The 24,777-nt window shown below is 57.2% G+C and overlaps 1 protein-coding gene across 3 annotated transcripts in view; it reads left to right on the top strand.

Annotated features, from left to right (window-relative positions):
- Nucleotides 1-24,777, top strand: part of NEK6 (NIMA related kinase 6) — a 984,684-nt gene that overhangs the window by 950,529 nt on the left and 9,378 nt on the right. For all 3 annotated transcript variants that reach the window (XM_050760617.1, XM_050760619.1, XM_050760618.1), the window contains 4 exons: nt 760-868; nt 1,754-1,861; nt 14,817-14,911; nt 22,819-22,932. In XM_050760617.1, the coding sequence (XP_050616574.1) occupies nt 760-868; nt 1,754-1,861; nt 14,817-14,911; nt 22,819-22,932 (426 nt within the window). The remainder of the gene's footprint in view (nt 1-759; nt 869-1,753; nt 1,862-14,816; nt 14,912-22,818; nt 22,933-24,777) is intronic.

Below are 24,777 nucleotides of genomic sequence, written 5' to 3'. Positions count from 1 at the left end.
AGGCCGAGGCGGGTGGATCATGAGGTCAGGAGTTTGAGACCACCCTGGCCAACATGGTGAAACCTCGTCTCTACTAAAAATATAAACATTAGCTGGGCATGAAGGCGCACGCCTGTAATCCCAGCTACTCGGGAGGCTGAGGCAGGAGAATCGCTTGAACCTGGCAGGCGGAGGTTGCAGTGAGCCGAGATTGCGCCACTGTACTCCAGCCTGGGTGACAGGGCAAGACTCCGTCTCAAAAAAAAAAAAAAAAAAATTCCAGTGCACTGAGATCTGCTGGTTCCAAGGAGAGCAGCTGTGATTTAACCACCACATGTGTCCTGGGTGCCACCCTCCTGGGCCAGGTTGGGGCTGGGGACAGGGAGAGTCCACACCATTTCAGTCCTGCAAGGAACACCCTGTCTGGGATGTGTCCAGGAGGTTCTGGAAAAATGTAGTTGAGGGCCACTTTCAGCATATTTGATCTGGGTGTCCATGCAGCAAAGCCATTCGGACACACCAGGCCTGTCTAGCCCTCACGGAGCTTTCGGAGTGGGGACAGGGTGGCCGCGGAGTGCCATTCAGGTAGAAGGAGAGGCGTGGACACATCACTCTTGGTTCTGGGCTTATTGTTGTTTCTCAACTGCCCAATCCCCACTCCCTCCCCCGTGCCAGGCACCAGTTGCCCACTGGGGAAAAGACAGAGACAGTGCCCTGTGGTCACCCACCTCCAAGCCCGCTCACCCGGGCCTATCCCTCTGCCTGTCTCCCCCGCTGCAGTACTTTAAGAAGCAGAAGCGGCTCATCCCGGAGAGGACAGTGTGGAAGTACTTCGTGCAGCTGTGCAGCGCCGTGGAGCACATGCATTCACGCCGGGTGATGCACCGAGGTACGCGCCACCCGCCAGGAGCCGCCCGGAGCCCAAGTGCCCCTGGAGCCCCAGGAAGACGCTTCCCATGGCTCCTGCAGGGTCCTCAGGGGCAGCCCCTTGAGGAAGTTGGACCGCTCTGTATTCCCTAGGCAGGGAGGCTGTCCAGCAACCACACACACACGCACCCGGGTCAGGGACCTAGGTGGAAAGTGATGTGAGCCCCAGCACCACTTCCAGTTCCCCACAGCAGCCTGGGAGGGAGGTGAGGGGAAGCCCCGCACACAGGGGCCTCTCATGGGGGCTTTGCCGTCCCAGCGGACTGGGCTGAGAACCGGAGGCACCTGAGAGGGATGTTACCATAGCTGACATCACTCTGAGTTGTGAGAAAGGAGCCTGGTGGGTGCCTGGCAGGGCGCGGGGTCCTTTATGTAGGCTGCTTCCTGAACACCTCCGTTCCTTAACTCTACCTGTATATCTCGGTGTCTGCTGTATTTGAGGTCCCGCCCTCGCTGAGGGCTACGGCACAGGGTGCCCCACCGAGCGCCTCCTTCATTCGTTACACAGATTTTCCCTGAGGGCCTCCTGTGTGCGAGGCACTGGTCTAAGCCTGGAGGATACGGCTCTAGAGCCGGAAACAGGAGCGCAGAAACCCCTGCTCTCTTAACCCTCACAGCAGCCCTGTGAAGTTGGTGAAGGGAGACCCATTTTACAGGTGAAGAAACTGAGGCTCAGAAATGGTCAATTTCCCGAGGTCCCACAGCCAGAGCCAGGACAGGGCCTTGCCCTGAGGGAGCAGGACCTGGGCTAGGCCTCACCTCACCCGGAGCTCCCCCTTCGTCTCGTCCTGTCCCACCTACCCCAAGCCTCCTACCTCACACCAACCTCCTTCTGCTCACCCTGCAGACATCAAGCCTGCCAACGTGTTCATCACAGCCACAGGCGTCGTGAAGCTCGGTGACCTTGGTCTGGGCCGCTTCTTCAGCTCTGAGACCACTGCAGCCCACTCCCTAGGTAAGGGGGACCTGTCTGTGCCCCAGCATCCCCCAGCGGTCCAGGGAGACGCAAACATTCTCCCCACGTGTCTTTGGTCAGTTAGGGCAGGAGGATGCCTTTTTTAAGCCCCAGAGTTTTCTCATCTGTTCAGAACAGTGACCCAGAAGGGAGTCAGCCATGGCCAGAGGAGTCCAGCTGGGGCTTCCCGCACCCTCTGGTCACCTCCCGGCCCTTGCAGGAGAAGCTGACTGAGCCGGTTGCTTGGAGCTGGGGGTGTGTCTGTGGCACAGGGCAGCATCTTCCCACTGCTGTGAGTGTCTCGTTCACAGGCAGCACCCGGGGTCCGTCCCTCCTGGGGGCTGGACATTTGTGCTGTTCCTCGTTTTTGGCCTTTAAACCGGCGGTTTTGAGGCTGTGGGTGCCAGGTGCCTGCCAGGGAGGAGGTGACATTGTAGCTGGACCATAAAGGGTGACCAGGTGCTGCTGGGACAGGGAAGGCGGGAGCAGTGTTCCAGGAAAGAGTGGGTGAGCCTCGGCGTGCAGCGGAGCCTGGCTTTGCCACAGACCAGGGTCCTTGCAGGAGCGGTGAGAAAGGCGGGCAGGGCTTTGAACTCTGAGCTCTGTGGGCTGGACACCACCCTAGGGGTCGGGGGTTGCTGAAGGGCTGAACTCGGGAGGAGACTTGGTCAGATGTGTGTTTTGGGGACACGTGAAGCAATGGCAAGCTTTAGAATCCACACACTGGGTATGTAACCAAACGTGAGACTTAGAATGCTGGACAATGGAGGATTTTTCATTTAGTGAGAACACAGGAACCAAGAAAGCCCCGCATTCCCCCGCAGTGGGACACAGGAGCAGGGTCTCCGGTGCGTTACTACAAGGCTGTCTGGGTTTCACCTTGCCCATCTGTGGGCACGTTTCCCAGAGGCCCATGGAGTGGGCGAGGGCCCCTGCTTTCTCGGGGCTAGCTCCTGGCTCTTTGAGGTGCGTTTGCAGAGGAAGGTGCCCCCAGGCCCACCCACTGTGTGCTGCGCCCACCAGCATCTGCTTCCCCAGGAGGGAGCTGGGCCCCAGGAGCTGCCCGCCGCCTCCTTGAACACCGCCCCATTCCAGCTCATTTCCACCCCACTCCATGGCTCAAGCCAGGACGTCTCCCATCCCCAGACCCCTGAGTGCCTGCAGCAAGTGGGGTGTGAGAGAGAGCAGCATTGTCTGGGCGGAGGCACTTTCTGAAAGTCAGTGTCCTGTGGAAAGTATCACTGTTCACACAGATTCCAGGGAGACTCTCAGCGCGTTGCACACAATTAGGAGAAATGTACGAGCCTAGAGACTAGTGGCTCCCAGCAGCTGCTGGAGCCAGCGGGGGTAGCGGGGAGGGGGTTGTTTTGAAACTCTCGTCCCCACCTGGCCAGGCCTCAGGAGCTCTTCCTTTAGCTCCAAAGGGAAGATGTGTCTGGACCCACCCCCCGGGGAGTATGGGACACTGCACTCATGCCCCTGACAGCCCCAAGCATCCAGCGATCCTTCCCTTTAGCAGAAGAAGAATCTGAAATCCAGGTGCTCGAGAGATTTTCCTGAGGTCACATGGCAGCAGGCCTCTCCTTCCAGAACCCACGCTGCTTCCAGGAAACGAGGGCCGGGGCCTCCGTGGATACTGTCGGAGCCCCCCTTTGGGGACCCAGGCCACCGACTCTCTGTTGCTGGAAGGAAGCCTCGTCTTTCCCTGTTCCCTCAAACATTGACTTCCCTTGTGAAAAACCAAGTGTTTCGGTCACTTTGGGACTATTTACCTATGTGGTTGAAGGGCTTCGAAAAGACCAGGAAATTCAAGGGAAGTTGTCAAAGAGAAGAGGTCAAACCGCTGCCTCCTGTCCCCTGTCAGTCAGCACCGAGCCTTTCTCTGTCCCACTGCAGAAAAGAGACTGCGGCGCTCCGTCAGAGCCGGTTAGGATCGCATCATTAGGAATGGGCAGAGATGCGTCTCATCCGACAGTATGATTTTATTGACTTGGACTGGTGCACTTATTATATTAATGAGAAGGAATTGGAACTTGGGAGAAGGCCGCCCTCATAAGCTGGGCTCTTCCCGAGCCCTCCGAGCGCCGACCAGGCCATGTGATGGGTGGAAGGAGCCCTCCTGGGGCCTGTCCCCGCTCCGGGCTGTGTGCCCAGCATCCAGGAGAGGTGGCCAGTGAGCTGAGGCCTGCACGGAGCTGAGCAAGTCCATCAGCAGGACGCGCTCCCAGAACCAAGGGCCTGCACCCACCAGCTTCCATAATGATGACAGTGCCGAGCCAAAGCCCAAAGACAGTGCCGAGCCAAAGCCCCTTCCACCAAGAGGTTCTGCAGACTGCTGACTAAGTCTTGCACACACGTTTGGTTGGGCAAGAGATTGAACTAATTACCATTGCATCATGACTCAGGAGGGGCACAGGGGCCAGGGACACTGCACGCCCTGTGCGTGGGGATGAATTATGCATCTGCCGCACCTCATGTGCACCTACTACGTGGGAATGCTGTGCTGGCAGCCACGTTGCCCCGGCAACCACCTCATCCCCTAAGGCTGCTGACCCAAGAGCTGGGCTTATGCAAATCTGGTCTCCTCCCACTTCCCCCTCCCGGGCCCCTCCCCACCTCTGTATTTGCTAACACGAGGCTGGCATGAAAGGGCATTAGTCAGTGCCATGGTCGGGCTGACAGGTGCGGTACCCAGCGGTGGCAGAGCGGCTGCCTCGGTGTCAGAAATAGGAGCTGTAATTAGAGCGCAGAACAGAATGAGCGTCAGACGAATTACCAGGCAGCAGATCATATTTGTCAGGAAGGATTGCATACATAAAAATTAAGTGACAGTACACGCCGGCGTAATGCAGGAAAAATGAAAGATTTGCCTATACACAGCTCACAAGCTGCAAGCAAGTGTCTCGCTCCGAGCAAGGCAGCAGCTGCAAGACAAATCACGGGGCTGGGAGAGCGGGCGGGCAGGCCTGGCTGCTCGGCTGTAGTGACAGGGCAGTCTTGGTGACAGCCACGGGTGACAGGGCGGGAAGGGCGGCTGGTCACACCCAGGCCCAGGCAGGGCCCGTGCTGCTGCCTCTTGGGGTCTGGGGGAGCAGGTCTGGTTGGGGATGACCCCGTCGGGCTCTTGAGGTCAGGGCCCCACTGGGTCTCCCGGGGCTTAGCCTGGCCCTGAAGCGCAAACCCCTTCCTTCTCCTTCCTTGAGCCTACTGCCTGGCCCTGAGCTGTGTGCTGGGGATATGCAATTAGGCAGTTTTCAAGGGGACAGACACAGTCTGTGCCAGGTGGCATGTTGAGGGGACAGGTGGGACTGCCTCTTGGGGCCCGCTGTGGGCAGGCAGGGCAGGTGTGGAGCTCCGTCATTCTAAACAGAGCCCCAGGGTGGCCAGGAGCCCAGGCTGGCGCCACCCCTCCCAGAGCCACTCTCACTTCGTTTCTCTGTAGCCACTGAACTCACTGAAAGATGAGTTAACGACGAAGAAAAAAAGAGTTCAAAAAACATTTTGCTTTTTCGTTGGCCAGACATGGTGGCTCTCGCCTGTGATCCTAGCACTTTGGGAGGCTGAGGCAGGCAGATCAGTTGAGGTCCGGAGTTTGAGACCAGCCTGGCCAATATGGTGAAACCTCATCTCTACTAAATACAGCGAAAAATTAGTTGGGCATGGCGGTGCCGTCTGTCATCCCAGCTACTCGGGAGGCTGAGGCAGGAGAATCACTTGAATACCCAGGAGGGTTAGTTTGCAGTGAGCCAAGATGGCGCCACTGCACTCCTGCCTGGGCGAGTGACTCTATCTCAAAAAAAAAAAAAACAAAAAAAAAACCACATTTTGCTCATTTTGCTTTTTTGTAAATCATCACAAGGCTTATTATCCCATTTTACAGATGATGAAACTGAGGCTCAGGGAAGTAAGAGAGACCACATCCCTCTGGTCACCCAGCAGCCAGGTACCAGAGCCCCACGGGAAATCAGCTCAAGCAAGGAGCCCATCTCCAGGCATCAGCCTGCAGCATGGCCCAGGGAGGGTTTGGGTTGTGGGTGCCCAGGGAAGGGGTCGAGAGAGAATCCCCAGCGAGACCTCGGGTGCGAGGAACACCTAGGGCTCTGAGCACTGCTTCCTCGAGGAAAAGCCCATTTGACCTCGCCAACAGTGGGTGTTGGTGGGGGACCTGGAGCTCAGCCTGGGCCCCACAGGGAAGGACAGAGCCTCCTCTCGTGGTGTGTGTCAGCGCTGCCTTGCAGGGGATCACACCATGCTGTGATGTGTCTGCGCCCAGGCATGGCACGGGGACCCTTGTGGAACATTTGTTGAGTGGACGGACGACCTTCATGGCCAGGCATCCCTGGGGACACCCGACAGTGCAGGCACGGAGGGCCATGCAGATGCATCCCAGGCCACCTCCTGCCCAGCCCCACCCTGTGTCCCATCCCAACAGTGCAGGACGCCTGGGAGTGATCTGTCAGTCCCTCGGGCCCAGAATCCCTACCTCAGCAGATGGACCTCAGGGCTGAGTTTCGGCCAAGGTTCTGAGCACTAACCCCTGGGTGGCAGTCACAGGTCTGCCACATTCCTGGCATTTTCAGGGGAACGAACTGTTAGGAAGAGATGAGCTGATGCCGAAAGGGGAGGGGAAGAGAGGGAAGGGCCTTAAGGGGCCAGCAAGGGATGTAAACTCCAGCTCTTTGGTTCATTCATTCATTCATTCATCCATTTGATGAGGATCTGTGCTGGGCCCGGCCGTTCCCTGGGAAGGCTGGCTTGGCCCCCGCCTTTGTGGAAGATACAGCCTGGTAGGAGAATCCGTTTAGTCTTCACCATGAACCAAACACTCCTCCAACAATCGCTTCTCATTTTCCAGAGAGGGAAACCAAATCTGCAGAGGTTGGGGGGGACCTTCTGTTTTCCTGATGGGAGGACCAAGACAGAGAGAGTTTCTGTTCTCAGCCAGGGAGTGGAGGAAGCAGGTCCAGCCCAGCGAGCTCGAGCTCCACATCACTGCTGTCCCCACCTGCCCCTGCCTGTCCCGTGGAGGATTCGGTGCCAAGGCACAGCCACCCAGCCCGATGTCCCGCCGGCTGGACGGATGTCGGCAAGGAGACCACATTTCTCCAGCTGCTTTCCAATCCACCATCTGGGGAAGAGGGGCAGCTTGCAGGCACCAGCCTCCCCTCCCTGTGAAATCTGCCTTTTTCATAGCTAATGAACATGTTTCAAACACCGAGAGCATTTCAAAACATGGCAAAGTTTGTTTTGACAGGAGCGGTGCATCTTGGAGAAGCGGGACCCCTTTAATCAACCTCCCTCTTTCAGATCCCACATTCTCCTCTGATATCTGCTGGGTTTGAAATCGGGGAGTTCTAGGTAAAGATTCCGGGAAGGTCAGGGTTTGTCAGGCTCTTCTTTCATACACACAGCTCTGTCCCCCACCGAGAGGAGGGGGCGGTGGGAGTCGCTGCGAGGGGCATTGAAACCCAGCGTGCATAGGGCTCTGCCTCTGCGTCTCAGCATCGCCGGGAGATGGGCTGGGATAAGGAGGTCGTCCTGGGCAGGGCCCCTGTCCGTGGAGACCCCTCCTCCTGCCAGCTTCCCCGACTTCCTCAGAATCCCAGCTCCCCTCGCATCTGGGGATGCGTCCTCCAGTGGCCCGCTGCAGGCTGGGGGTTTCTTTGAAAACTCTCGTTTTATCTTCAAAACTCATGCGAGTTGGGCATTGTGCTCCGTAATGTCTGAGTGGCTGTTGTCAGCATAGACACCAGGCTTTACGTGACTTATTCCCAGACAAGTTGGCATCACAGGAAGAGGTGCTGTATCTGCTCCTGTAGCTTCACACAGCCCTAGCTCCAGTCCAGGATACCCTGCCCCCCGCAAGACACAGCACCCTGACTTTAAGATGGAAGGGGGAGCAGCCCCTCCCCTGGGTCAGGGGGTTGGGGAGCAGCCCCTCCCCTGGGTCAGGGGGTTGGGGAGCAGCCCCTCCCCTGGGTCAGGGGGTTGGGGAGCAGCCCCTCCCCTGGGTCAGGGGGTTGGGTCAGGGGGTTGGGGAGCAGCCCCTCCCCTGGGTCAGGGGGTTGGGGAGCAGCCCCTCCCCTGGGTCAGGGGGTTGGGGAGCAGCCCCTCCCCTGGGTCAGGGGGTTGGGGAGCAGCCCCTCCCCTGGGTCAGGGGGTTGGGGAGCAGCCCCTCCCCTGGGTCAGGGGGTTGGGGAGCAGCCCCTCAGGGGTCAGGGGGTTGGGGAGCAGCCCCTCCCCTGGGTCAGGGGGTTGGGGAGCAGCCCCTCTCCTGGGTCAGGGGGTTGGGGAGCAGCCCCTCCCCTGGGTCAGGGGGTTGGGGAGCAGCCCCTCCCCTGGGTCAGGGGGTTGGGGAGCAGCCCCTCCCCTGGGTCAGGGGGTTGGGGAGCAGCCCCTCTCCTGGGTCAGGGGGTTGGGGAGCAGCCCCTCTCCTGGGTCAGGGGGTTGGGGAGCAGCCCCTCTCCTGGGTCAGGGGGTTGGGGAGCAGCCCCTCTCCTGGGTCAGGGGGTTGGGGAGCAGCCCCTCTCCTGGGTCAGGGGGTTGGGGAACCTGCCAGGAGGCAGAGACCTGAGGACCCTGTGCCGCCCGGCTCAGGATGAGCCAAGCCTCTCTTAGTTAAGCCTTCACAGTTCCTTCACTTTCTTTACCTTTCTGTTGCACAGATGCTCACCGAGCGTCTGAAAGAGTGGGGTGGGTGAGTGAGGCCCTTTGGCAGCTCTTTTTAGACGGAAACTACCAGTAACATCTCTTGTAAGAGATGCAGGTGTCCAAGTTCCACCCCTGGAGATTCTGGCCCCCAGGTCTGGAGTTGGACTGGGGATCCAGATTTTTAACCAGCCTTTCCAGGCAATTGAGCTGCAGCGCGGATCAGTTCGGTTCTTCCTTGATAGACGCGGTCAACTGGCTCTTTCTGGATACTTCCTAGGACAGACAGCTAACTCCCTGCCTCCGGATGGGCCCACTCCTGCAAGGTCCCAGCAGGGTCAAGGCTCAGTTAATGTTAGATAGAGGTGGGCAGGTGACTGGCTGGATGGATGGGTGATGGACAGACTGATGGATGAATGAATGGGGGATGGATGGATGGATGGATGGATGGATGGATGGATGGATGGATGGACAGACAGACGATAGACAATTATGGATGGTTGGACAGTTGGGTGGATGATGAATGGATGGCAGTTTGCAACACTAGCATCTTACAAGAAAGCTCCAAATTGCATTTGGGTGTTTGTCTTTTCTCCTTACACCAGTGGAAATGGGGTAAGCAGGAAAAGCAGTGAGGTGGCAGAGGAGTGAGGTGAAGAGAGGAGGGGACGGAGGGCTGGTGCCCCAAACCTCTTTCTGCCTATGTGCCCAGACTTTCAATACAAAGCCAGGCTGAGACAGGGATCTGTCAGCCTGCCTTGGAGACCCAGCAGAGGGAGGAAGTGGTGATGGAACAAAGGGACAAACATAACGTTTGGGTCCTGCTGAGCAGCTGGCTCTCCCTGGCCAGGGGAGGGGACCTTAAAGGAGCCCACAAGGTGGCAAAGGGAACAGCATGTGCAAAGGCACAGAGGCGAGTGGAAAAGCAGGCTGGGACTGGGGCTGGGGCAGGGGCTGGAGTGGCCACTGTGGGAGGACCCGGGCTGAGGGCCAGGCACTCCAAGCCCTTGCTTTCTGATGGACCTGGCCAGCGCAGCGCCAGGCCACAGCCTGGCCCCCAGTGTAGGTGACCTCTCCTTACAGCGCCCCACCTGTAGAGGCCCAGGCAGATCCGCAGTGAGCAGAGGAGACTGGGGGTGGGAAGAGCCTATGGGGTCAGACAGAAGGGACAGGAGTCGCTGCCTCCATCTGTCCCCTGTCATCTCTGTGTGCACCCCATCTGCCCTCCATCATTGTCCAACCTGTGGGCACCTCCATCCATAGCACCTGGGTGCTGGAATCCACTTACATATGTCCTGAGGTTCCCACTGTTCACCAAGAACTGTGTGTTTCATCCCATGGCTGGCTACAACAAGCCATCCATTTCACACTGGCCTGTTCCTTTCCTTTTGCTCCCTCATGACCAAAATATACAAGGTGTTGCGACTGGAAGTCGCCGTTTGCTTTCCCAGTAGAACCCCGCACGGATTCATATGTTGACTGACAGCCCTTTCTGCTGAGTAGCGGTTAGCCCCTGGCTTCGCTCAAGTATGCATAGAGGATCACACCTTTCTTATACACAGGGCTTTAAGTGAGGGCTGCTGTGCTCGGGGATTATTGCCTTGAAAAGGAACTTGGTGTCCTGATAAAGCAATAATCACATTTCAGACACTTGAGCTCCAGGCAGCCATCGGTTAAATAAGCACTGTGTTCAACTGCAAGGAAGAATTGTGGTCAGTGGCACACGCCGCCACATAGCTCACAAGCAGGCAGAGTCATTCATCCAGTGAGCGGACGCCCACAAGGCACCCACCATGAGCCATCCTGCTCAGGGTACTAGGATGCAGCAACCAACAAGGTCCTGCCCCTGGGGGTTTTCACAGCCCAGAGCAGAGACTTCCAACACCATTCACAGCCTCTCCAAAACTGCAAGGTAGTTCTTCATCCATCTCCATTAAGATAAGACAAACAAGGCCGGATGCAGTGGCTCAGGCCTATCATGCTAACACTTTGGGAGACCAAAGTGGGAAGATTGCTTGAGGCCAGGAGTTTGAGACCAGCCTGGGCAACATAGCAAGACCCTCTCTCTACAAAGAATTTTAGGCGGGGCTTGGTGGCTCATGCCTCTAATTCCAGCACTTTGGGAGGCTGAAGCAGGCAGATACCCAAGGTCAAGAGTTCGAGACCAGCCTGTCCAACATGATGAAACCCGTATTTACTAAAAATACAAAAATTAGCCAGGCGTGGTGGGGTGTGCCTGTGGTCCCAGCTACTAGAGAGGCTGAGGCAGGAGAATCACTTGAACCCGGGAGGCGGAGGTTGCAGTGAGCCAAGATTACGCCACCACACTTCAGCCTGGGTGACAGAGCGAGACCCTGTCTTAAAAAAAATAAAAAAAGAAGAAAGAAAGAAAAAACAAGAATATTATAAAATTCAAAATGTTGTTTTGTAAAGAACTGTCCTCAGTTTTGAGAAATGGGTTTTCTTTTTTTTTTTTTTTGAGACGGAGTCTCGCTCTGTCGCCCAGGCTGGAGTGCAGTGGCCAGATCTCCGCTCACTGCAAGCTCCGCCTCCCGGGTTTACGCCATTCTCCCGCCTCAGCCTCCCGAGTAGCTGGGACTACAGGCGCCCGCCACCTCGCCCGGCTAGTTTTTTGTACTTCTTTTTAGTAGAGACGGGGTTTCACCGTGTTAGCCAGGATGGTCTCGATCTCCTGACCTCGTGATCCGCCCGTCTCGGCCTCCCAAAGTGCTGGGATTACAGGCGTGAGCCACCGCGCCCGGCTCTTTTTTTTTTTTTTGAGATGGAGTTTTGCTCTTGTCGCCCAGGCTGGAGTGCAATGGCACGATCTCAGCTCACTGCAACCTCCGCCTCCTGGGTTCAAGTGATTCTCCTGCCTTAGCCTCCCAAGTAGCTGGGATTACAGGTGCACACCACCACGCCCAGCTAATTTTTGTATTTTTAGTAGAGACACGGTCTCGCCATGTTGGCCAGGCTAGTCTTGAACTCCTGACCTTGGGTGATCCACCCGCCTCGGCCTCCCAAAGTGCTGGGATTACAGGCGTGAGCCACCGTGCCCGGCCACTGAGAAATGGGTTTTCTAAATCGTGCCAAGCTGTCTTTTCTTTTAAAAATCATAGTATGACACTAAGTGGTAGTTGGGAGCTTTGTGTTTTTAAATGCTTCCTTCATGAAATTAAAAGTTACCTGTGTTTTTCCCGAAATCTCCTGACTGTGAAACCCTGAGGCCTGGACCCGGCACCTTCTGAGTCCAGCCCCTGAATGGTCCATTCTCCTGCCAGCGTCCTGGGTCCTCTCCTCCTTGTGTCACAGGCTACATCTCAGCGAGCCTTTGCCACGTTGGGTCTCCAACTCCCCACAGAGACTCTGGTTAGGACAGCAGCAGCCTCTGTCACACGACATGATGTCTCCAGGCCAGTGAAAATGTTCTCAGTTTAGCAACCTTAAAAATCCAGGCCAGGCCAGGCGCAGTGGCTCATACCTGTAATCCCAGCACTTTGGGAGGCCGAGGCAGATGGATCACCTGAGGTCAGGAGTTCGAGACCAACCTGGCCAACATGGTGGAACTCTGTCTCTACTAAAAATATAAAAATTAGCTGGGCAGGGTGGCACGTGCCTGTAATCCCAGCTACTCAGGAGGCTGAGGCGTGAGATTCACTTCAACCCAGGAAGCGGAGGTTGCAGTGACCTGAGATAACACTCACACTGCACTCCAGCCTGGGTGACAGAGTGAGACTGTCTAAGAAAAGAAAAAAGAAAAAAAAATTCCAGGCCTCTGCCTCCAGAATAGCCGTCTACTCAATGGGCTGATAGGAGAATGTCAGGTTATAGGACCGGATTCCTGAGCTCCACCCCAGACCTGCTAAATCAGCCCCTCTGCTGAGGTTTTCATGCCTCTGGTGATGGAGAGCTCACTCCCTCAGGAAATCCTCCCATCTTTGCACAGTTTCAGCTCATCCAACATGTGCCCTGCTGCCCAGAGATAGCCCTACAGGCACTGGGAGGTCAGGGAACAGCCCTCCACAATTTCCTCAGTGTTGGCCTTTCCTACGAGGAGAAGAGGGACCCTGAGGACAGGCCCTGAAGCCTTCTGGCTTCCCTCTTGGCAGCAGAGCCCCATCTTCACCATTAAAACCTTTTTCCTCTTTCACTTTTTAACTGAGGTATAATATACATACAGTGAAGCTCCTGGTCACCACTCCTATAGAGTAGCTTTTCCTGTTCTTGAATTTCACATAAATGAAATACAATAATGGGCTCTTTTGTGCCTGGTTTCTTTTACCCAGCATTATGTCTATGAGCTGCATTCATTTTGTTGTGTATAACTGAGGTTTGTTCTTTTGCAGTGCTGTATAGTATCTCACTGTGTGAACAGAATGCAGTTTATCAGTTGATCCAACATTTGTTTCCGTTTTTGCTGTTACAAACAAAGCCACTCTGCACATTCTTGATTGTGTCTTTTGATGGACAGAAGCACTGCTTTGGGCATCTACGTAGGAGCGGAATTGCTGGGTTATAGTGTTGACAGTGTTTGGCCATGGTAGAAACCAGCCAATGGTCTTCCAAAGTAGTTGTACCATTTTACCTTCTCATCAGCAAAGCATGGACATTCCAGGTGCTCCACACATCACCGACCTTGTTTTTCTTTAACTTTGGTTTTTTTGTCTTTAAGCATTCAGATGGCTACATAGTTATATCTCATTGTGTTGTTTTTGTTTTTGTTTTTTGTTTTGAGACAGAGTCTCACTCTGTTGCACAGGCTGGAATGCAGTGGCTCACTGCAGCCTCCACCTCCTGGGTTTAAGGGTTTCTCCTGCCACAGCCTCCTGAGTAGCTGGGATGACAGGTGTGCACCACCATGCCTGGCTAATTTTTGTGTTTTTAATAGAGACGGGGTTTCATCATGTTGGCCAGGCTTGTCTCAAACTCCTGACCTCAGGTAATTCACACACCTCGGCCCCCCAAAGTGGTGGGTTTACAGGCATGAGCCACCGCGCCTGGCCGCTTAAGTGTTTTAATTTGCCATTCCCTGATGAGTAATGAGAAAAGTAGCCTTGCTTCATGTGCTTATTGGCCACTGGGATATTCTCTTTTGTGAAGTGCCTGTTCAAGGCTTTTGCTCACTTGAATAAGGGAGTAGTTTGTCTCTTACATATTGATTTACAGAAGCTTTGAAATATATTCTGTAAAGAGTCCATTGTCAGGTGTATGTGTTGGGATGATTTTCTCCCAGTCTGTGGCTTGCCTTTTAACTCTGAATGGTATGGTTTGATGAACGGAAGTTCCTAGTTTTAATGCCTTACACACATTTCCTTTTTGGTTAGTGCCTTTTCCATCCTGTTTAAGAGATCTCAGCCAACCCCGAGTCTGGATGGGCTAACTGGTGGTGGCCACAGGCAGGACTAAGCGCTCGGTTTCTGGAGCCTGAGGGTCTGGGTTTGAACTAATTCCTGCCACTCTTATGCAAACTGAGCCTCAGTTTCTCCATCTGCAAAATGGAGATGCTGCCTCGTAGCACTGTTGGGAACATGGATGAGCTGACACATGCAAGATCTTGGTTAACCTCCACAGTGATGGTTTTTTCACTCTTCAGAGCCTGATCCTGATTCTTGTGGATTCAAACAGTCCCCTTAAAGGACATGTAGTCAGCTGCTTCCCCCAGCCGGGCCGAGGCGTCCCCTTCCCCTGGGCAGCTGGCAGAAACACCAACCCCCAGCTCTCCAGCCCCATCCTGATTTTTTTTTTTTTTTTTTTTTGAGACGAATCTCACTCTTGCCCAGGCTGGAGTGCAGTGGCATGGTCTCGGCTCACTGCAACCTCTGCCTCCTGGGTTCAAGTGATTCTCCTGCCTTAGCCTCCCGAGTAACCGGAATTACAGGTGCCCGCCACCACACCCAGCTAATTTTTGCATTTTTAGTAGACACAGGGTTTCACCATGTTGGCCAAGCTGGTCTCAAACTCCTGGCCCCAGGTGGTCCACCCGCCTTGGCCTCCCAGAGTGCTAGGATTACAGGCATGAGTCATGGCGCCCAGCCTCCCAGCCTGATTCTTGGTCTCGGTGGGTCCAGGGAATCTGCTTGAAGTCCCCAGCACCCCAGGTGTTTAGTATCCTGCTAGCATGGGAACCTCTAATCTGATCCACCTGCTCATCTGACAGAGGAAGGCACAGGCCCGGAGAGGGAGAGGGCTGCTCAGAGACCGAGGCACAGTCTCTCCCCTGCCCCTGCATGCCCTCCCTCCAGCCTCACCTCTGTGCCCTGCCCCTGCCCTACCTGACGTGTAAGCAGCCCCGCTTGCTGTATTGCAGTGGGGACGCCCTACTACATGTCACCGGAGAGGATCCATGAGAACGGCTACAACTTCAAGTCCGACATCTGGTCCCTGGGCTGTCTGCTGTATGAGGTGAGTCTCTGCCCGCGGCTCAGCAGCATTTGGTGAGACGTGTTGGGGGTGCCCAGTTAGGGCAGGGCTCACCCTACCAGCTCAGGTTGGAACCCAGGAATGTCACGTCTGCCTGAGGCATCGGTACCACCAGGGCCCTGTCCTTCACCCTCCTCAGCCCACGTGGGGCCTGGTCTGCAGGGTCAGGCTGGCGGAGGCTGTTGGGGGTGGATGGCAGTGGGTGGGGTCCGGGAAGGGAAGACAGGAGGAGAACAGGCCGGCACCTGACCCCCAGCTGCCCCTGCCCGTCGCCCTGGTGCTCACATTAACACGCCAGCGACTGTGTTCATCGTTTATTAAGGATCAGTCCCGTGCAGGGCACCGGGGTCAGGAGAGGGGTCAGACTTGCCTCATGTCCCTGAATCACTCTCCACGGACAGGTGGCCACCCCCTCTCCCCTGAGCTGTGAAATGGAGCTCGGGGATGGCCACTTCAGACCTGGTGGCCTGTCTGGACGAAGGGACAGGAACCGTTTTGAGTTTTGATGGGCCCAGACGTGTAATGATAAGAACAAATGGAAGTCCCCCACCCATTTTGTCCAGCCACACTGGGGCCCCAGGTGACGAGGGGTGTGGGGAGCATGAATCACTCTTGGCCGTGAAGTTCTTGCAGCCACTGGCCAGAGGGAGGCCTAAGCCCTCTGGTGTCCAGGTTGGCAGCCACACAAACTCCCCTCTCCCCTGGACCACCAAAGGCTGGGTGGCTCTGGGATTCCATCCAGCTGGCTGAGTCCCTCCGCATCTGTAAAATGAGAACAGGAGTACCTGTCTCGCATTGTCCTAGTCCTAATAAATGACAGACAAGAAAGGGCTCTGGAAACCGCCCCAGGCTGTTAGACACCAAGCCCGGCTTGGTTTTCCAGTTGGAACCGAGTCTTTTTCTGCTTTCCCCGGAGCTGACTTGAGCAAGCGTGGGGTCTGGCTTGGAGCTGACGCACTGAAAGAAGCTCAGTCCCAGCTGCTGTGGCCGGTGACAGTCCACAGCAGTGATGCTCAGGACAGCGTGTCCAGGACCTGCCTCGAGTGCTGAGCAGTTGTCCGCAGAGCCTGATTGCTCTGTCCCCTGGGGACCGTCGACTCTGAGGCTGACGTCACAGCCCTTGTGCGTGAACTTGAGGGCTACGCTGCCCGCCGCTGGGCCACGTGCGGCCCATAACAGCTCTCGTGGCCGGGGTCTTGTGGCCACAGTCTTTGGGTGGTGAGATTTCCCGTCCCCACATTACAGATTGAGACTGTGAGATCAAAACTCTGATCTGTTTGCAGGGCTTAAACTTCACAGAATCTTTCTTTTGTTTTTTTGAGACAGAGTCTCACTTTGTCACCCAGGCCGGAGGGCAGTGGCACAATCTCAGCTCGCTGCAACCTCGACCTCCCAGGTTCAAGTGATTCTCCTGCCTTAACCTCCCAAGTAGCTGGGACTACAGGTGCCCCCCACCTGGCAAATTTTTGTATTTTTTGGTAGAGACGGGGTTTCACCATGTTAGCCAGGCTGGCAGCCAGTGACCTGCTATTGTAAGAACACATATTTTATTTTAACAGACTGGCTGGAGGTGTGGTCCTTGTGGAACTGGTGCTTGGGACCCCTTCTCCCGGGGCTCAGCAGATGCGGGTGACAAGAGGGTGGGACCCCTTCTCCCGGGGCTCAGCAGAGGTGGGTGATAAGAGGATCTGTGGGTGAGCCTGGCCCTGACAGAGCTGGGTGCTCTTTCCAGGACTCCACAGGGCATCGGTCGCAGGAGGAGCTCTTTGAATGAGGGTCTAGCTGGAGCAGCTGTGCAGTGTGCAGTGGATGGCGGAGGGCCCCGCAGGTGAAAGGGGGACAAGCCATTTGTCCTCCCTGCCTCCGTGTCTCTCCACAGCCCAGCTCCCGGGTGGGTTGGAGTGGTGGCGGGTGTTGAGCAGGGTGTGTGGGTGGGCTCGGGGGAGGGCAGTGGAGGTAGGAGAGAATTTGGAGGGGAGTCAGTGTCTTTAGCCGCGGGAGACAAGACATGTAAGTCCAAACTCTTCTGAGACAGGAAGAAACCTGCTGGTGTTGGCCCCGTGTGCCTGCATATTCCGAACAGCCCCGGGGAGGGTGCGTGTGTTAAATCCAGGTGGGGAAAGCCCCGGGTGACGACAGTTGCTGAGCGGCGTGGAGCCACCGAGCTGCTGGTGTGTGTCCCCCAGGAGGAGTCGTGAGTCCCAGTCTCTCCGGGACTCCTCTGAGTACAGGCACTTACGCAGGTGGCCACTCTGGCCACCAAGGTCGCCGAGGCCAGCAGAATCACACCCATGTCACCTGCTAACCTGGCTGTCCCTGGGCTCAGGGCTCCAGGGTCACCGCCCTGCCCCCACCTGCTGTAGGGTCTCAGGAGGGGATGCAGACCCACCTGTAAGTGGGCATCATCCACCCAGTGTCAGATCCCGAGGGGCAGAGACAGGCGTTCTAGGTTTCCCAAGGCCCGGGCAAATGCCCGCAGCAGCGTGGACAGCCGGGGAGCACAATTTTGAAGGAGAGCACATGTCTGCGTGTAGGCAGCTCACTTACCAACTCACTCGAATCCAAATCCCAGCTCCAGGGCCCACCCACGGAAGGATCCGGGCAAGTCATCCCCTCCCAGGTGCGCTCCAGGTGTCCCATATGTAGAATGAGATCCCAGCCCACCTTGTCATAGTGAGGAAGGAATGAGGCCCTGGGGGTGAGGCGCCCGAGTCAGAGAAGGCCCTGAGGCCTGTCCACCGGCCGCAGGCCAAGCACGTGCACTTCTGCCCGCCTCTGGCCTGAGGCTCCTGCTGCTTGCCACATTTCCCTTTTTGCTTTGGCCAGCGGGAAGCCAAAGTGCAGCCCAGCCTCAGTCCCCGAAGAGGCTCCGCTTCGTCCTCCTTTCCTCCTGTGTCTCATCCCTGGGTCAGATGGTTTTTTGTTTCTCTTTCCATTCTGCTTTGTGTTTTTGTAAGCTGCTTCCTGTCTCCCATGAACCATGGGGGTCTCCATACGTAAACACACACACAGCATATGAACACACGCACAGGCTGGCCAGGCTCTCAGACCTGTGCCCACCTCCCCGGGGTTGGGGCTGGGCTGGGGCCGGGAGGCCGGCAGCTGGCTCCCTCTGCCTGTGCCAGGCCCTCCACTTGAGAACCAGCCCTGCAGTTCCCAGCCCCGTTCCCTGCCTGAGTCTTTGTCTCGGCTCTGCAGAGGCAGACACAGCCCATCCTGTGCCAGGCCTCACTGGATTCTGGGTCGGGCCGTCCTCCTCCGAGTCCTCGTTTGTGGGCACCTAAATGTGCATTTCACGAGGCAGCCCCGCCTTCGTGGCTCCCTGGCACTGAGGCCTGGGTTCCACCGAGCTGACTCATTTGTTGGAGTAAGTGGGGCTGTGCGGCTCGCAGCTGCGGGGGGACAGACCACAGCCGGGGCGGGTGGGGGGACGAGGGGACAGATTGCAGCCGTCCAGGGCTTTGTGGTGTGGGGGATGGATCACATCTGGAGAGGGTGTTGGTGGCGGGGGGGACAGATACCACTCTATGGGTGGATACCAATCAGCAGTGGGAAGTGAATGAAACAGCAGTCGAGCCCTGAGGGGATTGGCGTCCTCAGGGACGGCAGGCACTGACCTAACCCTGGCAGTCCCGGCCTCACACAGCAGCAGGCTGGTGTGGCCACCCATGGCCAGCCCGTCCAAGGGTGACGGGGCAGGGGCTCTGTGCCAGGTGACCCCCCTCCACTCCTGCAGCCCCGAAAGGGGAAGGGGAAGAAGAAGGGGAAGGCGAAGCAGGCATTTCCCCAGCAGACAGTGAGGGGAGCCACATCTGAGCCCACGGCCATGTAATTGGAAAGAGGCCTCCCGCAGTCATGCCCGGAGCCTCCCACCCGCACAGCCTGTGGTGTCTTCCAGGGGCGCCAGCCTGAAGAGCTGTGTCAAAGTCCCCCACCCTCTCCGGACTACAGCTGAGGATCCTGCACAGGGCACATACCCAGGTCACCTGGGTCCTGGTGACAAACACAGCCAGAGAAAACCTGCCCTTCCCCAAGCCCCAGCACGGCCTGGAAGGCTCAAAAGCCCCTGTGCTCGTCCCTGTGGCTGCAGCGACAGATGCCACCACGCCGATGGCTTCAAGCAACATAAGTTTACTCTGTTAGATCTCGTGGATTCTGGACGCCAGATGTCCAAAATCAGTCTCGCTGGGCCAAGTCAAGGTGTCAGCAGGCAGGGCGCCTTCTGGAGGGTCTGGGGGTGAATCTTGTTTCCTTGTGTTTTCCATGGAAAATGGAGAGGCCACCCGCAGTCCTCGGCCTCCGCCTCGTGTCACCGCAGCCTCTGGTGTGCGTCAGCCTGGCGTCTTCCCCTCTTCCGTGCCCTTCTCCCTCGGGCTTCCTCTCATGAGGGCTCTTGTGGCTACGTTGGGGCCCACCTGGATAATGCCCCCATCTCAGGAGCCAACATTTCATCACACCTGCAAAATCCTGTTTGCCCTATAAAATGTCATTTACAAGTCCCAAAAATTCAGTGATGGACGCCTTCGGGGCCCATCATTGAGTCCCCCATACCCTCTCTCAAACTTGGGCATCAACTATTACCGAGGACCTCCTGCGGCCACCGGAGTTGCTGGCACTGACCCCAGCTAGTGGGAGCCACCACAAAGCCCTGCCGCTGGCCCCCGGCTGGGGCCCCAGCAGAGTTTGTTGAAGAGGCTGGAATCAGGAGTGCTGGCCCGAACATGGAGTGAATCATAAGACTCGCAGGCCAGGTGGTGGGGAGCCCCCAGTGGGAGCTGGGAGCAGCAATGCCCGAGCTTGGGATATGGGAAGGCCGGGCTCTGTTCTCATTACCCAGATACCCATGGAGGTGCCCAGTGGGCTGCCCGCTCTGCAGGACTGATTTTTACCTATGTGGGAGCTCAGCTGCAAGTACGGAGCTAGAGGAATTGACTCGTTCAGTGCCAGTCCCAGGATCCTCATGGGGGGCATCCTTGCAGCAGCCTTGAGGTGCCCAGCTGGGACTGAGACCCAGCGAGACAGCGGACTCAATAGGAAGATCCGCGGAGCCTTGGCCGAGACACTGCTTTGGAATCCTGCTCGGATGATGGAGTGGCCTGGACGCTCCTCCGTGGTGGAGGAGCAGGGCTGCAGACCTCCTGGTCTCCAGTCACCCTTCAGTCTGGGACATGCTCGAGAGACACTGGGTGACGAGATGGGTGTCTGAGGCCCTGACAGGCAGGAGTCAGATCCCCCTTGTCCCTCTGACATCTCAGATCACACACCAGCTTCTCTCAGCCCTCCCGGTGGGGGCCAGGGCCCACCTGCCCCCTTTTCCTCGGCCATGTGTCACCCCGATAACACCAGGGAGAAGAGCTTGGCATTTGAGGAGCAGCGCTGAGAGCCATGGCTTCGGCAGTTCTAACGAGGCCCCAGACAGTGTGTCCTCTGTGTTTCGACCAGTCAGAGGCTGGGTGGTCACTGGTAGAAGGAGATCTCGCCGTCCAGGGTAATCGTTCTAATCCCCGCAGCCCAGAGCTTCCTTCACAGCCCGTCGCCCTGATGAGGGTGGAAGGCCCGTGGCCGGCAGCGGAGTGGGGGCAGGCTGGGGCGGACGGAGGAGGCCTGTTCCTGGGGAAGGCTGAGAGGGGTCCTCTGGCATAGCTCACTGCTGACCCCATTCCAAAGGCTTTTCTGAAACGATGTGGGGAAGGTGCTGGAAAGAACACAGACATGATCTGAAGCAGATGCCAGCTTGGGGGCTCAGTGCTCCCCTCAGCGTTCGGGGGCCTTCGGAGTTCCCAGCAGCGAGGTTTATAAAATTCACAGCAAATGGGCGTGATCTGAAGTTGAAGGTTGGCCGATTCCTCTCTGGGGTCAGGCACGTGAAAAACTGGGGCCTGCGTTCACTGGACCAGCACTTAGAATGTCCCTTCTGTGCTGCACCGTAACGGTGCCCAGGAAGATCCACCTTCATCCTCCAGCTGCAACTCGGGGGCACCCAGCTCACCCCAGGTGACTGTCCTGGAGTCTCAGCTGCTCTCTGCTACGGCAACAGAGGTCCTTTGAAAATGCTCGATGAACCCTTTGCACCAGAGAGTCTTGTTTTAATTCCTGGACATGCGTCACCTGGGGGGCGCATTTGGCAGACTCCCAGCTGCTCCCGGTCAGGTCAGCAGACCCCAAAATGGCAGGGCCTCTGCATCCTCACACTTCCCCTGCCTGGCCAGACCCTCCCTGCAGCCCTCCTCCAAGGGTGGGTTTCAGGGTCCACATGGGTTCCCAGCCCTTCTCCGAGGGGCCCAAGCTCCCAGCCAGTGGGAAGACAGAGGTGAGGCTGTCCCTAAACACCCGCATGAAGGCACCTGGCCTGGCCTGGCCTGGGCTCCTGGTCCTGAGGGTGCTGAACCTGGGGCTGAGGAAAGCCCACAGTCTCCAGGCCGCACTCAGTAGCTTCCCCAAAGGCCACCTGCAAACCCAAGGATGGTGCCAGGCTCTGAAGCTCCTCTACGCCCTTCTGAAGGAGGCAGGCCCTTGGGGTCACCAGACCTGTTCATGGACGAACAGAGAATAGGGCAAGACCAGGAAACCCAAGCTGACGGGCACCCTCAAACCCTGCTACCAAGGACGACTCCTCGCTCAGCCTCTGGGGCGCGAGGACAAGCGACGGTTCCCCAGGGATCCAGGGCCCCTCAGTAGGAGCCCAGGAGCCCTTGGCCAAGGAGCCAGAGCGGGGTGGCCCTGGCAGCCTGGCCCCTCCGAGGGGGAACCGGGGCCAAACAGGAGGGCACTCGCCTGACAGCACTTCACTAGCCGGAGGCATTGGGCCTCGGGGGGCGGTCCAGGGGGCAGTAAGCCACAGTGAGCTGGAGTGACCAGAAGCCCTTTCCCATTATGGGTTCATAATGGGGTGGCCAGCGGGTGCCACGCTGGGCTACTGCACCGCCGCCTCAGGGCCACTGTGGCCCCGGCACACCCCCTTGAGGAGTCCCCTGTGAGTGAGTGGTGGGGTGGGGCGGCCTGGCAGCACCCTGATAGCTGGCAACTCACGGGGGGGTCACCGCCCCACAGGCCTTTCACTCCCCCGTGGCCGTGGCCGGCCTTCAGGGCAGAACCAGTGCCGCAGGCCTCACCTCATCAAAGGTGGTCATGGCCGTGCTGGTGGTGCCGCCTCCACGTGCCAGCCTAAGCCTCGCCACAGGCCTGCGGGTGGGGCCATTGTACACATGAGGAAACTGAAGTCCAGACACGCAGCAAGTGCAGAGCTGGGGTCGGGACAGAGCTGGGGCTGGCTGTGGAGCCAGGCGCTTCCCTCCCACCTGAAGGTTCCCTTGAACAAGCTGCGGCGCCCCTCCATCCAGGGGCAGGAGGCTGCCTCCCTCCCTCTTGAACCCCCTGCAGTAGTAGCTCCGCCAGGGGCTGGCGAGAACAGCCACAGTGAAATGCCTCACCCTTCTCGGGCCCACCCCACCCCAAAACATCAGTCCATAGGTAAGGAAAGCTCCCTGAATGTGCGAGGCACAGACACATGCCCCTACGGGGATCTTCGAAATCGTGTTTTATGGAAATAAGACCGTGCACTTGGGAACCTGCCGCACGGAGCCTGGGTCCCCCGGGCTGAGGTGGGAGCAACGTGAGAATTGGCTCGCAGCGTCCAGCTGCCCTTCTTGATTGCCTTTAAAGTTTTGTCACCGAAACCCTCGTGCTCACTTAATCCAGTGATAACCAGGATGGTGGTGCGCCTGCTCCTCTGTTGAACCCCCGGCTCAGCGATTCGGGGGAGAAGTCCTGCTGGACTCGCTGCGGTCAGGACCAGAGAGAGCCCATGCCCCAATCTGGAGCAGCCTCCTCTCCAGTCCTTCCGAGCCTTGAGGCCGAAAGCTCATCTTCGTTGTCCCCCTCCCTTGCAGATGGCAGCCCTCCAGAGCCCCTTCTACGGAGATAAGATGAATCTCTTCTCCTTGTGCCAGAAGATCGAGCAGTGTGACTACCCCCCGCTGCCCGGGGAGCACTACTCCGAGAAGGTGAGTTTGCAGGAGCCGGAGCCTCGCAAGCCCCGGGAGGCCACCGAGGCTTATGAAGGCCGCTCCAAAACAACGTAGCTGTGGGGCTGAGGATAGGCTCACTTTACACGGTGCAGAAAGGGGGCTTTCTGGAAAAGTGACTTGGAGAGGGGAAAGTGGGTGATTGCACTGAAGAAGGGGTCTCACCATGCAGCTCCAGTGTGGGACCCCCAGGTAGGAACCAGTGGGATGTGGCCCTTGGCACACCTCCACCTGTTCAGCTGCCAACTCGGTGCTCCAGTGGGAGGCCCACCGCTGCAGGTCCCCAGGACAGGGCCTGTGCCGTGCCAGACATGGGAACAGATACAGGGGCAGGATGCAGCAGGCCTGGCGTCCCCATACTGCCCATGGTGGCCACTCCGCTCCCATGACAGGAAACTACAGCAGGGGGACTGGTCAGTTTCCTCCTTATGATATGACAGACTTAGCACCCTGGGCTTCTACTGTCAACATTTTACACTGGCTGCAGGGGCCGCGGACACAGGCTCCGACGGGTCTGGCATGGGGCTGTGCCAGTTACTAGGAATGTGTGAGTATCTTCTTCCTCGGCTCCATCCCCTTGAAGATGGGAGTAACAGATAATCTCCTTGGTGGATAATCGTGAGGAAGAAAGCACAGGTTTCCTGGCATAGCAGGGTGAGCAGGGTCAAAAGTGTACACACATGTTCACACTCTCTCTGCACTGTGCCTAGGTGAGTCATATAACCTCCCTGAGTCAGTTTCTTCACCTATACAATGGGGATAATATTAAATCTTCCACACAGGATTAGCATAAGGATTAAGGTAAGGCACCAGGCTAACTAACACTGCCACCACCACCGAAAGTGGCCAATGGACGGGGCCTGGCCCAGTCGGTGACTCAGTGGTCACTAAATGTCATGTGACCCTTATTTCTGTTCAAGGTCAATGCTAGTGGGTGAGTCTGGGGCCTCCCTGGGCCCACCCCATAGGACCATAGGCCATCACCTCAGGATAACAGTAACAGCTCATGTTCAGACTTCCTGAGTTGAATCTTCCCCTCACCCGTTTACCAATAAAGAACAGACAGACACAGTCAAGTTAAAAAGACCGGGGAGGCAGGATCTGAACCCAGACGCCCAGCCACGGAGCCATCCTGCTTCTTGATGGCGTGTCTCTTTGGTGGTCCATCAGTTAGCTGGGGTGAGGCTCTGGAAGGAGCGCCCTTGCCCCGGCCAAGCTGCACAGGGCAGATCCTGAGCGCTCCGCCCCTGTGTCCGGGCAGGAGGGTCCTCGCGGGGCGCCTGTGCTGAGCCTGTGCTCGCTGGCGTTGCAGACTCCAGGGCTAGAGGAGTTCGAGTGTCGGGCGCTGCGCAGTGCCCTTCCTCTCCTGGCTCCCAAGTTCTGACCTGCACCTTTGGAGGAAGTGTTTCTGCTCCCAGTGGGAGGAAAAACAAGCTGCATCTCTTTACAAAGTTGCCATTTGCTTTTTCCTTTCTTCTCTTCTGAATGCGGACTTGTGTACCAAGCCGTGCAGCTGGAGCTGATGACCACTCTGCTTTGGCCGTCAGTCTAAAAATGGGAGCTGCCCTCTCTGCTTCAGTTATGAGGCTGAAATGAGCACCGAAGCGCCCAGCCCAAGTCAGCCCTTTCCCGGCCACGAGCCCTCACTCCCCGGAGCACTGGCTCTCTCTGGGCCCTACTTTTAAAGTTATAGCACCGCTTAGAAATGAAAATAAGACTTTATTTAATTTTTGTTTCTCTTGAATTCTGAAAATTTCAAACATGCACTTATTGCCAACTGTGCGTTTACATCATAAATTAGTTTGAGTCACAGACACTTCACCT

This window comes from Macaca thibetana, chromosome 15, assembly GCF_024542745.1.
Source record: "Macaca thibetana thibetana isolate TM-01 chromosome 15, ASM2454274v1, whole genome shotgun sequence".
Taxonomy (NCBI): Eukaryota; Metazoa; Chordata; class Mammalia; order Primates; family Cercopithecidae; genus Macaca; species Macaca thibetana.
This window is presented reverse-complemented; position numbering and strand designations above follow the sequence as displayed.